Here is a 13,309-nt window from a genome sequence, read left to right as displayed (position 1 = left end):
GCATATGAGTTGCTGCTTTTACTTTTGTCTCATTTCTTGGACCATAGTTACTTGGCGCTGTCTTTTGTCTGACAGCCGAGTTGGCATGGTTCAGCCATATACCTGGTCCTGGGTAGTTTGGCCCAAGTATAAATCTACATATTCCATACCGAGGCTTGTTTGAGTAGATATAGCGCAACATGGATGCTTGAAATAATCCAGTCCAAATAATTGCTGATTACCAGGTCGACATTTCAACAAGTACAGGTTATAGTTATTTCATATAGTTTAATTTTCTTGTGTGTTTTGTATCGCTCTACTGTTTCAGAACAGCGGCCACTTCCTGATCAAGAGGCAGGATATCCGGGACGGGCCCCACGGGCGTGATGGCGAACTGGTTGATCTGCTTATGGCTCTTGGTGTAGTGGTACTTGATGTGCTCGAAGTTGGTGGTGTCGCGGAAGGCCGGCACATTCCAGTAGAGATAGCGCAACCAGCGGTGGATAGCAGGGTACCCGGAGCGGATATCACGAATGTTGCATTTGAAATGCTGGACGTAGACGGGGTCGAAGCGGACGATGGTCGTGAAGAGGCGGACGTCCGCCTCGGTCACGGAGGAGCCGAAGTAGAACGGAGAGGGCTCGCTTGAAGTTTGGCGGGAGGCGAGATGGGCCTCGATCCGGTCGAGTGAGGAGAAGAGCGTCGCCACGGCCTTCTCATACGCTTCCTGGGTGGTTGCAAATCCGGATTTGTACACACCGTTGTTGACGTCGTTGTAGATCCATTCGTTGGCCGCTTCGATCTCGCTGCGCAGCGCAGTCGGAAAGAGATCGACCTTCTTGTACTCATCTGGGAGGAGGTCATCGAACTCAGTGTAGAACATGCGAATGATTTCAGAACTCTGATGACGTAGTCAGCCTGGATTCATCGATTACAAAACCAGTGGATTAGAACTGGGTAGATCTTACCTCATTGCTCACGATCTGTTTCGTCTTCTTGTCGTAAAGAGTCGGGACGGTGAACCGGCCTTCGTATTCTGGATTTACGGAGAAATATACATCGCGAAGATGGCTGAATCCAGGATGCAAAGGATCGCCGGTGACATTCTCTCCAGGCAGTTTCTCATCCGAGGTTGCGAATCTCCAGCCTAGACATGGGTGGATTAGGTTAGTTAACATCACTAGAAGGAAACACGTCGGATGCAAAAACCCACGCACCTTTTTCTGCCATATGCCAATGCACGGAGGTAAATGAGACAATATCCTCCAGTCCCTTGAGTTTCCGCACGATCAACGTCCGATGAGCTATAAAAGAGTAAAAAGAGTCAATCAGGGTTGCGCTCTCAAGGGTACGACCGAATCATTGCACAACCATACCCCATGGACAAGCATAGGAGACATAAAGATGATAGCGGTCTTTCTCAGGAGGAAACTCTGCCCCTGGCTTCCTCGAAATCCAATTCCGAAACACGGACTGCTGGCGTTTGAATTCACCAGACTTGTCATTGGGATGCACCCAGTCGGTGATCTTGGTTGATGTCTATAAGTGAGGGTGTAGTTAGAACACTATTCTTTCCCTGCGGACGCCTTGATTGATTGAACGGGCAAAAAGTCCCTGCTTACCGACATCGCTCGGGTTGGCACAGTGAATCTGATGGTGGTGGTGGTGGAGGATATGGGAGCTTTGGTGAGGAACCCCGCACTGCTGTTTATAGAGTTTAGAAGGTGAGAGACCCGTTGACTTTGGAAGAGGAGAGTAGTGAGCATGAGAAGGAAAAAGATAGAGCAGAGATTATATAGAGACTCTTCCTTGGCATTTATAAATTGCTTGCTCAGGAAAGACAAATTCTCAGCTCATCTGCTTCAATTGAAGAACTGTGGAGACCTCTTTCTATGACGTGCGTTGCTTACGGGTCAGTGACAAAGCATTATTCGGCGGATTAGATAAACTGTAATACTTCCGCAACACGTTAGTAATACTAATTTTAACTGAACCTGAAGCTCTAGACCCTCTGATCGGACTGCAAATGCTGTACAATAGAATAGAAAAGAAAGAGTATCGAAACTCTGGATTGGAGAATAGTGATTTCTTCTATTGGACTACACGCTCCTAACTTTGACTCGCCTTTGATCTGTTGATATGAGAGAGAGACATCCACTAACTATGCCTTTACTTCCTAAGCTTGACCATCACGTATGGGATCTCAACGTCCTCCTCCGTCTGATCTTCGGCAGTGACTTCGAAGATGATGTTCTTCTGATGCTCGGGAACAGGCTTCTTGCTAATATGCTCCACTAACTTGCTCATCCTGTTTTTTTTTTTTACCATCCTGTTAGCTGATGTTTTCGGAAAAAGGTGAGAGGGAAGAGGATAGATAGTATAACATACGGTAGGGGAAGGCGATCCTTCACTTTAGACGGAGGGTAGAAGCTAGCGTATAAAAGACTAACTCCAGAGCTGACCATAGATATTTCCAGGCCAAGGTCAGCAAAGTGCTTGATGAAGTCTTGCAAGGGAATGTCGTCCACTTCGAAGCGGTCCCACAGGCGGTCAATGGTGACCTCGCCCTTCTTGCCCTGGTAGGTGCCTTTGGGGCTAGCAATAGGCTCACTGAAGCCGAAGAACGGGAGGGCCAGATTGATGAAGCCGTTCTTGTACTGTTCAATGTCGGTCTTGCCGTCGATGATCTTGTACAGTTCGAGAACAACCAAACCAGTGACGAGGGCGGTGGTGGTGGCAATCGCAGGAATGATCTTGCCTGCGATAAACTTGGTCTTATGGCGATCTGCCTGGGGGATATCGTAGTTCTCCGCCCGGAGATTACTGGCAGCAGTGATGAAATCGATATGGTGGTTGGTATCGTCGTCCTTCTCGAACTCCACAGGGTTTAAGCGGAAGCCAGCGAGAGACTTGGGCGATGGCAGAGAGGCAACCAGCCCTTTAATTTCCTCGCCATCGTCGAATGAGGAGCCAGAGGGCTGGGCATTCGGATCAGGCTCGTTATCGTCGGCCTGGATCTTGACACTGGAACTAGGGACGAATTCAGGAATGATCATGTTGTCAACGGTTTTCCGATAGTATTCCTTATCGACACCAGGGTTTTTGATACCATAGTTAAAGGCGTGCAGATTGGCTGCAGCGACAATAAACCCGAGATGGGTGGGGCTCGAGCTGTCGAACTTCAGGGGGGTGGGAGCACGCTTGGGACCAGACCAGAAAGGCTGACCACTGGAAGTGGTAGAGTCGCGCGGGAAGTTGTAGAGCAGTTGCTGGATGGCGTTGTTGTACTGGGACTCAAACTGGTTGCGGGCCCATGCAATGCAGTCATCAAAGGTAAGGGGCTTATCAGTCACCAAGAAGCTTCGAAGGTGCTCGAGGGTCTGCTTCTCATTGCCGGCCTGCTTGAGCGTCTGCTCAATGTAGTTCGACTGAGAAAGATACATGTTGACAGCCTCGGGCGGCCCAACGAAATAAGTCTGGAAGAGATCGCGACCCCAGGCAATGGTGTGTTCAATCCGGTTCGGGAAGCTCTTCAGCGTGCACATGGGGAACGACTTCTCGGGCGGATCTTGAGAGCTGGAGTAGGACTCGGTGACATGAGGAAGGATTACTTGGGTATTGCCCTTCGTGCCGAGGGTTCCACTCTCCAGAAGAGGCTTACGGAAGAAAACACAGCGGCGATCGACGTAAGTTCTCGCATCGACATTGTCCAAGGCGTTGGTGACACCATCAAGCTCTGTCCAGAACTCCTCGTTGAAAACGTGTTCGGTGTCCTGTCCGACCCGGTCACGCAGAGTTACGATCTTACCCCGTAGGTCGGGGTTCATGGACTCGACAGCAGCCGAAGCACATTCGCTCTTCAGCTTGCCCACGTCCTTGGGGCGGAATAAGAACTGACGGTTCAGGTTGCTCTTCTCAATTTGGTCCATATCCGTGACTCTGATTTTACCCTCTGGCCCAGTTCCAAGACCAATCATGGCCCAGTTCTTCAACATCTCACAACCAATGGCCCCTGCACCGACCAGGAACTGATTGAGGTTGGCAATCTTGTCTTGGAAGTCCTTGCCGAAGACGGCAATCTGTCCATCGTAGCGGGTGCCGAGTGGCTTGCAGTTCTCTTCTGAGCGGGTGACCGAGGTGGGTAGAGATTCCAAGGAGTCAAAGTAGAGCCACTGGTTGACCGGGTTGAACTTTCCAGAGACTGCCTTCAAGACCTCTTGCGCGGCGATGCCACCAAAGAAAGCTGCAAGAGGACTGAGGTCACCACGGGCCTGGTAGCTGAGCTCCTTGATAAGCTTCTCGTCAAGCTCTACCTTCTCATCTCCAGCAGCAGCGAGCTCTGTGGCTATCTTGAGCACTTCCTGTGCATCGCCGTCATGGTGAGGTCTAGGAAATTGACCTTCATGAGCAGTAGCGAATTGGTGGAGGGCTTGAATGCCAACATGAAGCTGCTGGGGACGATCGAATTTGGCGAAATCAGAGATCACGAATTCGGGCTTCTTAAGCTGTTCACTGAGAGGTTGGAAGTCGACAAATTTGGGCATCTTGACTTGCGTAAAGATACCGCCTCCTTTGTAGGAGCCCAGTCCGGAGACATCACCGATGGAGAAGGTGTATGGGCCCTTTACAGTCACCTTGCGGGGGTCACAGTTGTTAAGACCATCCATGCCCTTGACCTCGGTAAATGTCACAAAGTCGCCATCTTCCAGGCCATGTCGGGTCTCATCAAGAGCAGACACTAACCCGTCCTCATCGATGTCCGCAATGATTCCGTTGACAGGCTCTTCTCCAGTAGGATCACCGACGGTGAAATTCTTTCCAAAATCGTTGAACAGGTAACCAAACAGGCCGAATGTGTCTGTGACGGTCAAGTAGATTCCATTGGCGTGGCAAAACTCTGCAATAAGGAGTTGCTCTTTCAGCGGGGTAGAAGTGAGAACAATCGCCTGGTAGCGCTTTAGCTGCTCAATATCGTCCACCAGGCTCTTTCCGCTGTGAACAGTCACGGGAACGTATGAGTTCAACTCCGCGACTCTCGGAGCTGTAACTTCGGCGCGCGGCTTGCCAACATCTTGCGTCTGGAGGAAGAACTGGGAGGATAGATCGGCGATGGCGACCGGAGCGGGATCGAATAGGGTAAGGGACTTGACACCGGCGAGTGCGATATTCTTGGCTGGACATAGGCGTTAGTGTGGGGTCTGTTGAAGCTTCTATAACCATGCTTACCAATCTCGACACCAAGACCTTTAAGACCGACGACTAAGACATTCGAAGAGCCCATACGCTTCATCGCCTCGTGCCCAAGAACATACCTTTAGGTGTGTGGTCAGCTGATAATACACGATGGAGCAAGCAAGCTCTCGCCACCACTTACAGCTGTCGACTGTACAACGCCTCATCGATCTCCCCCTGCTTGATGGCCTCCAGGGTGCCCTTAGGGCTGTCGACCTGCATCTGAGTGTCCTATAGCTAGTTAGATGGCTAGTCAATGCAAAAAGCTAAGCTTAACCACTCAACGCACTGCCATCGTTCTTTTTTCTGGGCGAGCCGCTTCTTGGTCGCTGGACGCCCGACGCTTTCCTGGCTTGGGAGCCTCACGAACAACGAGATCGGAAGGAATATTGAAGGCTGAAAGAGAAAGCCCTGCCTCAAGCAAGACTTTCCAAAGGTTGCAGAGGGTGTCTACAGCTTCGTGTGTAGACTCTCAGGGATGAGGGGCGGAGCAGGTGAAGAGCGGGCAAGCACGGTCAAGGTAGTGCCAAAGTAGGAACTGGAGAAAAGACCTTGAGAACCTGCCCAGGCGACAGAGTTAGAGATAGCCCAGCGTGGTTGATTTATCAGCAAGATGGAATAGCCACAGAAGGCGAAACAGAAGGATGAGCAATGAAGATGGAAACTGACGGTTTGTTCTTGTCTCGACGTAAGAGGGGACAAGCTGATGTGCTGACTCAGCGTATTGATAGCGCTGATTGGTGGTGGGGACACCGCAGCCTTGACAGCCCCGCGCCAGCAGTATTAATGAGAATTTTCTATGAGAGGGTGATTCTACGTGTTACAAAGGCCATGCCGAGAATATTCTGGACTGGTGGTCAGTTTTCCTCATCTAGATATACTAAATACTCTCAATCAGATGATGTTGGTGGGAGTCGTTCACTCTTTTAGAGCGTGGGAATATCTCGATTCTCCAGCAATACCTACTTAGTACGCCCCAACGGATACCACGAAGGTATCGGGAGGCATCAAAAACACTCTTTTCGGGTGACACCCGAGGCCAGTCATATTCGTGCTCATATTCCTGTGCCATTACCAAGTTAGCGACGACAGCCGTCATGCCACTAGCCAGCAGGAAGCTTTCGGCGAAGGGAAGTGCATGATACTAATCTTCAACGTGGCGCCGTTCAAGGAACGCTGGGTATTTCGTAAGCTCGCTCCTGTCTCCCCAAATCCACATTTATGACCTTGAAACCAAGAGTTCTCTCCACATAGCGATGTCTCTTGACTCTTGAGTCTCAGCGTATAGGACCTATTTTGGCGTCCCCTCTCCCCAAAGGTTGGAGATTTCGTAGGCTTTTTTAAGATTCCCTTCTCTGTTCAAAGCTGCTAGATAAGAGAGGCCTTCGAGACGTGTGAATATGATCTCTCACATTCAACGGGCATGCTTTCGCTGTATAAGCAGTGGTCATCAGTCCTGTCTCTCTTGCATTAGTGCTGAAGTATCCTGAGTATTGACCTATTCAAGATAATTTCAAAATGTAATGCAAGCTATAACATCGTATCAATAAGCTTGCCATTGTTTTCTGAGACGGTCAGAGGTTGGAGGAACACAAAGTACTAGAAAGGGGAAGACGCCCATTCTGCCGGCAGAACAGCTTGTCCGACTGACGTCAATCGATCCTCTGCCGCCTTTTGGACTGTGGCACTACGCCGTACGGAGTAACTTCTAAGGCAATAAGGCAACAGTAGCTAGTCAGGTGACCATTCCCTGGTTGACCGTTGACCGTTGGACCTTGGTTGCTTGACGCGTGAAGCTCTCAGCGTCCTTGCTCAGAAAACACTCCCAAGGACTCATTCATCATCAAGCGACAAGGTGTTTCCCCGCTGGTAACCGGTTTGAAGACGGATCTTCGTTTAGCTGGTTCCAGTCTCTTGCTTCTTTCGGGCGTCAGTTACCCCGCTGCGAGACTGCGACGCGACGCGATCGACGGCCATGAGTCCAAGGAATTTCTAAGTATATGTGTCGGTTTGAACTGTTAGGCAGTGCACTGCTGTTTTGGCAGCGTCGAAAGACGCGACGGAGACGGAATTCGCCCTCGAGGTAAGCTACGCACATTTGATCTTGGAGAGCCTCGGAATCTACATGCATTTGATGGCAGACTTATGACGAAAGAACTAGTGAGAATTATAGGGACTGTACGTCAGAATGCTCCATGAGATCCTCCTCTCCCTCTCCGGACAGCCGTCACCCTTATTCAACCTGCAGTCGGACGAAGATACCCTTTCTCAGGATGGTTTCCCCCTCTTGTCCCCCCCGGAGAAGGCGCTCCTCGTGTCACTCGCCCGGTTGAGTCGGCTGCATGCAATGTTGCGCAAACATACATCCGATATCTCTTCCTCTCATCCATCGATGATATGTCGGGCGGTGTCGACGGCAATTTCAACCGAACACTTGGCGGGGTTTCAAGCCAAAGTCATCCAGGTCGAGAAATCGATACTCCTCGAAGACAGCGCGTATGTGGGCGGATACGGTATTGTGCCGCTGTCTACCATGGTTGGCGAGTTTGCCCCTTGGGTTCGACGAATGGAATGGCTCTGGGAGATTGTCCGATTCATCCTCCCTGAGCACCAGAAAGGTCGAAGGCCAGTTAGTTGTACTGGTGCTGCCCTCATCGATCATCTGCGCGTCGAGTTACAAACGGGATATAGTGACCTAGAAGAAATGGCACGGCAATTGGTCACTGCAGCTGAGATGGCATGGATGAAGCAACTATCAATGTGGCTTCTTTACGGCAACTTGCCCCTGTTTGGGAAAGAAGATTTCTTTGTCCAACAGGATATCCCAGCTGACGGAGAGGGCCTCTCGGGAATGGCTCAGTTTGTTATGCATGCCGAGTTTCTTCCGAAGTTTGTATCCCCGCTAACTGCATCTTCAATTTTATTTATTGGGAAATCCTTGAATCATATTAGAGCAAAACGAAAGACCGGTGTTTCCAGTGCTTCTACTGCTCATCTGACGTCTTCAGTCAACCTATATAAGGAGCATCTTGGCTCTCTGTCTGGCCTCAAGTCTCCTATCTCCACGTCGGAATTATCCAATGCCATAACCTCCATCCGACTGTCATTATCCCAAACCACCCTTTCTAAGCTGCTTCCACTGCCCAAGATCCTTGAGGTCTTGTCTTTGCTCCATGACTTTGTTCTCTTGGGACGTGGAGAATTTGCCATGGCACTTGTTTCCCACGCAGATGCACGGGTATACGAAAGACACCAAAGAAGTGAAATTCGTCCCTCCCGGTTGAACGGCCCCGAGGACCTTGAGGACATTGTCGTTAAAGAAGGCGATGTTATGGCAGTACTAACACAGACCTGGACCGAGTTATATTCCCTGCAAAACGAGGAGGAATCGGCCGATGATGAACTGGATCTTGCTCGGGGGCTGATCCGACTCAATGTCACCTCTCAGATACCCGATCATGTGACAACTTCCACGCAAGACGTTGTTGGGAGTCTCTCAACAAGCGAAATCTCCGAGGTTGCTTTCAACGATCTCCTTTTCCCTACGCCGACAACCCTGTCGCTGCAAGTGCGAGCCCCTTTAGACCTTTTCCTTTCAGCTTCTGATATCTCCGTCTATTCGAGAATCAGCGCATATCTCCTAGGAATCCGGCGCTCCCAGATCCGTCTCAGTAGTTTGTGGAAGCATACCCCTCTACGAAGAAGCCATCCGTCGCCCTGGGGCCCACCACGCAGCAACAAGCCGTTCGGACAGCACAGGCTGAAAATGAGCAGAGAAAGAGACAATGCCCGCATTGCCCAGATGAGACCTGTCTGGGCAACGTGCAATGCCTCTATATTTATTTTATCGGAGATTGGAAGCTTTTTCCAAGGAGAGGTTGTCAATGGCTCGTGGCAGCATTTTCGGGATTGGATAGAAGGGAACTCAGGCAAATCAGGGTCACGCCCGAATTCTCGTCCGGGGACAGCGAATACCGCTGTTCACAGGAATACTTACTCTTCAGGGAGTCTATCAGACTCACCTCCACAACAGCACGACCCAGAGGCGCTGACAATGGCCCATCGACTTTATCTTGCATCGCTCGTCCAAGCCATGTTTCTCACGGATACCCCCTTCACCGCGGCGCTCCGTTCTTTTCTCGCTAGCGTGGATCATTTCATCGCACTCGTGGTTAGACTCGAGAGCATCCAGAAGAACATGGACTTGGAGACTGATGAAGGTGTTGTCGATGCATTGATTGACTATTCAGGTGAGGAAAAGGGGGTGTGGCATGAACTGCGCAAGACACGCATCCAGGTGGAAGGGGGTATCAAAGCCGTAGTGGCTCGGCTGCGAGAGATCGACGACAAAAGGTCGTCCGATAGCCGCCGGATCTTCTTTGGGCTCGCCAAAGGCACGGGTCAGGGTGGTGTCGCTTCCTCCCTGCCCACCAGCATCTGTGAATACGTACCGCGCAAGCCGGCCGGTGTGGATCGACTGCTCATGAAGCTGGACTTTGGAAGCTCGAATGATAGTCTCGGCCTGGATACGGCGGTCACCGCCAGCCATCTGGACACTGAATAATGGACAAGCCATGTTTCCCTTAGAACCTTTTTATTTTGAATCGCTTTAGCCTATAATTGCTGACAGGATCGAATCAAAACATTCAATACCAAAAAGAAATCAATTATATTAATCTGTTCTGAGAACTACCAGGCGGTATGGCCGCCGTCGATCAGCAAGGTACTACCCGTCATGAAGCTGCTGGCATCGCTGAGAGCGAAGAGGGCAGCGCCGCGGAACTCCTCCGGGACGGCGAGGCGGCCGAGCATGTTCTCTGCCTCCCAGGTTGCACGGGCGGCCGGGTTCTGCTGAAAAACCATGTCGACCATCGGGGTGATGATGTGGCCCGGGCAGAGGCTGTTGACGCGGATGCCGTGGCGGCCCCATTCCATGGCGAGGCTGCGGGCCAGCTGGATGACGGCCGCCTTGGAGGAGTTGTAGACCGGGGAGGTCATGCCCTTGTTTGCGACGAGGCCGCTCATGCTGGCGATGAGCAGGATGGAGCCCCCCTGCTGGAACTCGAACATCTGACGCGCGGCGGCGGTCGCCGCGTTGAACACCCCGTTGTAGTTGATCTGCATCACCTCGTTGAGCGCCGTCTGCGAATGCTCCAGCGCACTCTCGAGATGGTTCACCCCCGCCGCGGCGATCATCCCGTCAAGTCGCCGGTCGGTGCGTGCAATCTTAGCCATTGCTTCTTCCACGTCCTGGCTGTCGCGCACATCGATGCGGTGGTACTCGAGACTGCCGCCAAAGTCTTTGGCCGCCCGGTCTTGCGCGACCTTGAACTCTGGTTCAGGTTCGGGCAGACGGTCCAGACAGTAAACTATTTGCCCATTTTTTAGCTGCAATATTCAAAAGAAGTCCGGTTGGGTCATTAAGCCTCGAGGCAACGTGTAGAAGAATCAAAAAAATATCTGATATACCTTTTGCACCGGCTTCCATCAGCGCTTCCGCCATGGCCAGCCCCAGGCCCCTGCCTCCGCCCGTGATGGCAAAGACACGCTGGCCGAGATCGAATTCGCGGAACCGATTGTTTTCACGGCCAGTGCGAGGTGGAATTTTGGTCCGCACCAGGTCTGGATGGGCCGTTGTCGCAAGAGAGCATCTCAGCAGATGAGAAGGTGTCAAGCATGATCTCGTCAGGAAGCGCGACTGAGCAAGCCAAGGCAGCATAGCCGCGGCTATAGTGGCACTAGATAGCTCGGCTGGGTCGCTGAACTATTCGAGAGTAGACAAGAGTCACAGTCCTCTTGATCAGGTCCTTAAGTATACGTAGGTAGCCTCTCCACCCGACTGAGCCGGGCGCAACGGAAACAAACCACCATATCTCTTCGTCACGATATCAGCAGAGTGACGAAGAAAAAGCTTGAACGATACGCGTGACAATTTCACGATGGAACCGGGTCCAGACTCGCAGCATGTTCGACCGGGACGGTTCGAATGGAGGATGTGTTGCCACCAAAGTAGTGATATCGTGGATTGGTTTATCTCTCCATTACTGAACACGGCGAGCTTCCCCGTCAAGGGATAAAGGTCCACCAGCGGAGTCACCGATCAGCAACAGTCTATAAGAAGGATTAAAATTAGCAAGATCTTGAATATCCAAGAGATAGCTTATCAACAGGGCATATTTACCGTGATAACATCCAAACAGATTGTGTTGAATGCTCGCTGAAGTGAGTCGGTTTGCTAAAATCCGGGCTGGATAGTACATTCTCAGCATTGTAAGTCATGTTGTAATCCACTGTGTGGAGCATGACGATCATCTCCTGAGTCTTCAATCCTGTCTCCAAGTCTGGCTCGAGTCTAGACTCTCAATGCCCAAGGATTCCTTTCTAGCATATTTTCAACGGCAAATATGCTCTGACCTTGAAGATAAGAGTCGTAGAGCTTCTTCAGAGAAAGGATCACACTGACAGTGCATCCAGAAAGAAAAGCACATGCTGATATATCAGGCTATTAATATGGCAGAGTCTCTGCTGTGTAACCTGAGACTTGAAGCACGAGGCAGCCCGTCCCCCCAGAACTTCAGTCATCATGACCACCCTCTCTAGAGAATTCGTGTTCTTCCGGATACTATCCTTTTTGAATAACAGAGGATTGACTTTGAAGACCACATGCCCGCCAAACTGGACCGAGTTCTCATAGTCGGCGCCGGTCCCGTCGGCCTATTCCTGGCATTGAACCTGGGCCAGGCCGGTATCCAAGTCCACGTAATCGAAAGGGATGACCAGATTAACCCTCTACCCCGCGCTGTTGGGTACTTTGGGGCGGCTTTACAGGCTTTTGCGAAGGCGAACCTGTTGAATCTCCTCTCCGAAGAAGGTTATTGGGGCCCTGGACTGGCGTGGAGAAAACCGCCTGTAGACGATGAACAAGGAGGGAAAGCATATGGAGAGTTGGTGGCGGAAGTATGGTATTCTCAACCAAGCACGATAGAAAGAGACTCGGTGGCGCAGAGCTTTCTGATGCTGCCGCAATCTGAGGCATGCGAGATTTTCCTGCGTGCGGCGCTACGGACAGGGAATGTCAGTGTGTCTTATAATAAGGAGATACATGGGATTTGCGATACTGGAGACGCCGTCACTGCAACGCTGAGAGATACGATCTCCGGTCTTCTTGAGGAGACAACCGTTTCATTCTTGGTGGGTGCAGATGGAGGCAAGTCCATGACTCGGAAGCTGCTCGATATCTCCTTTCACGGACACACTTGGCCAGAGCGAATGGTGTCGATGGAGTTTGAAGCAGTCAACTGGTGTGTCCCTAACCTGCCGATCAATCTCATCGTGGATCCAATCAACTTCGGGGCTATCATTCCCATAACCAGGCCGGTCGAAGGGCAAGCATCAGTCTGGCGATATACGATTGCGGTTCAGGCAGAGGATCCGCGCCTCGACGAAGAGCTTTTGTCCGAAGCGAATGTCACTGCGCTCATCGAAAAGTTCATGCCCGGTCCACCACCGGCAAAGTACAAACTCATCCGCAAGGCTGTGTACAGAATACACCAGCGCGTTGCCTCTGCCTTTAGGAGAGGTCGGTGCGCTGTTGCCGGAGATGCAGCTCACTTGTGCAACGTAAGTGGCGAACCAGATTAAACCTCTCCTAAGAAAACAAAAAGACATATTCACATGGAAAAACATAAAACCCACAGCCTATCGGTGGCATGGGTCTCAATACAGGATTGCTCGACGCCGAGGCGTTGGCAGATACGCTTACTCTGATCATCAACCATGGCCTGCCCGAGTCACTGCTAGACGTTTATGCAGACGAACGCCGCAGAGTCTTCCAGCTCTTTGTGGATCCTGTCACAACGGCCAACAAATACCGTCTGATGGGAAATACAGAAGACGATTGGTTCTTCCGAATGGTGAAGACTTCTTCCCCCGAGATGCAACGTTATGGCAGACAATTCCTCGACATCTGGCCCACTGATATGCACAAAATAGCCCAGGAGCAAGGCTTGATGAAATGATGGACAAAGAATAAGTCGTTAATAGCTGTTTATCTTCAGAAAATGATGGCTTCATATATATAGTCCAAAAAAATAAGGGG

The 13,309-nt window shown here is 51.1% G+C and overlaps 4 protein-coding genes across 4 annotated transcripts; 2 read left to right on the top strand and 2 right to left on the bottom strand.

Annotated features, from left to right (window-relative positions):
- Window positions 1–295: 295 nt before the first annotated feature.
- Window positions 296–5,506, bottom strand: ASPZODRAFT_12000 (hypothetical protein; the record flags this gene model as incomplete). Its single annotated transcript, XM_022721238.1, has 10 exons — window positions 296–880; window positions 948–1,126; window positions 1,197–1,283; window positions 1,356–1,518; window positions 1,602–1,683; window positions 2,153–2,287; window positions 2,368–5,152; window positions 5,206–5,291; window positions 5,354–5,442; window positions 5,501–5,506. 10 exons carry the CDS (start codon window positions 5,504–5,506, stop codon window positions 296–298), a joined length of 4,197 nt encoding a protein of 1,398 aa, XP_022585669.1.
- A 1,610-nt stretch (window positions 5,507–7,116) lies between these two features.
- Window positions 7,117–10,141, top strand: ASPZODRAFT_326754 (hypothetical protein). Its single transcript, XM_022728244.1, has 2 exons — window positions 7,117–7,294; window positions 7,385–10,141. The coding sequence occupies exon 2, from the start codon at window positions 7,400–7,402 to the stop codon at window positions 9,773–9,775; it is 2,376 nt and encodes a 791-aa protein (XP_022585668.1). The 5' UTR covers window positions 7,117–7,294; window positions 7,385–7,399; the 3' UTR covers window positions 9,776–10,141.
- Window positions 9,901–11,177, bottom strand: ASPZODRAFT_148489 (hypothetical protein; the record flags this gene model as incomplete). Its single annotated transcript, XM_022725377.1, has 3 exons — window positions 9,901–10,580; window positions 10,681–10,833; window positions 11,135–11,177. 3 exons carry the CDS (start codon window positions 11,175–11,177, stop codon window positions 9,901–9,903), a joined length of 876 nt encoding a protein of 291 aa, XP_022585667.1.
- A 697-nt stretch (window positions 11,178–11,874) lies between these two features.
- Window positions 11,875–13,229, top strand: ASPZODRAFT_55391 (hypothetical protein; the record flags this gene model as incomplete). Its single annotated transcript, XM_022728541.1, has 3 exons — window positions 11,875–12,159; window positions 12,217–12,831; window positions 12,909–13,229. The coding sequence occupies 3 exons, from the start codon at window positions 11,875–11,877 to the stop codon at window positions 13,227–13,229; spliced, it is 1,221 nt and encodes a 406-aa protein (XP_022585666.1).
- Window positions 13,230–13,309: the final 80 nt, after the last annotated feature.

The sequence above is a fragment of the Penicilliopsis zonata genome (genome assembly GCF_001890105.1).
Source record: "Penicilliopsis zonata CBS 506.65 unplaced genomic scaffold ASPZOscaffold_1, whole genome shotgun sequence".
In the NCBI taxonomy this organism is placed as follows: Eukaryota; Fungi; Ascomycota; class Eurotiomycetes; order Eurotiales; family Aspergillaceae; genus Penicilliopsis; species Penicilliopsis zonata.
The sequence above is the reverse complement of the archived record's forward strand: the minus strand, read 5'-3'. Positions and strand labels throughout refer to the sequence as shown.

What these genes read in the sequence shown, in the direction of transcription:
- ASPZODRAFT_326754 (XM_022728244.1), top strand. Translation starts at nt 7,400, where the DNA reads ATGCTCCATGAGATCCTCCTCTCCCTCTCCGGACAGCCGTCACCCTTA.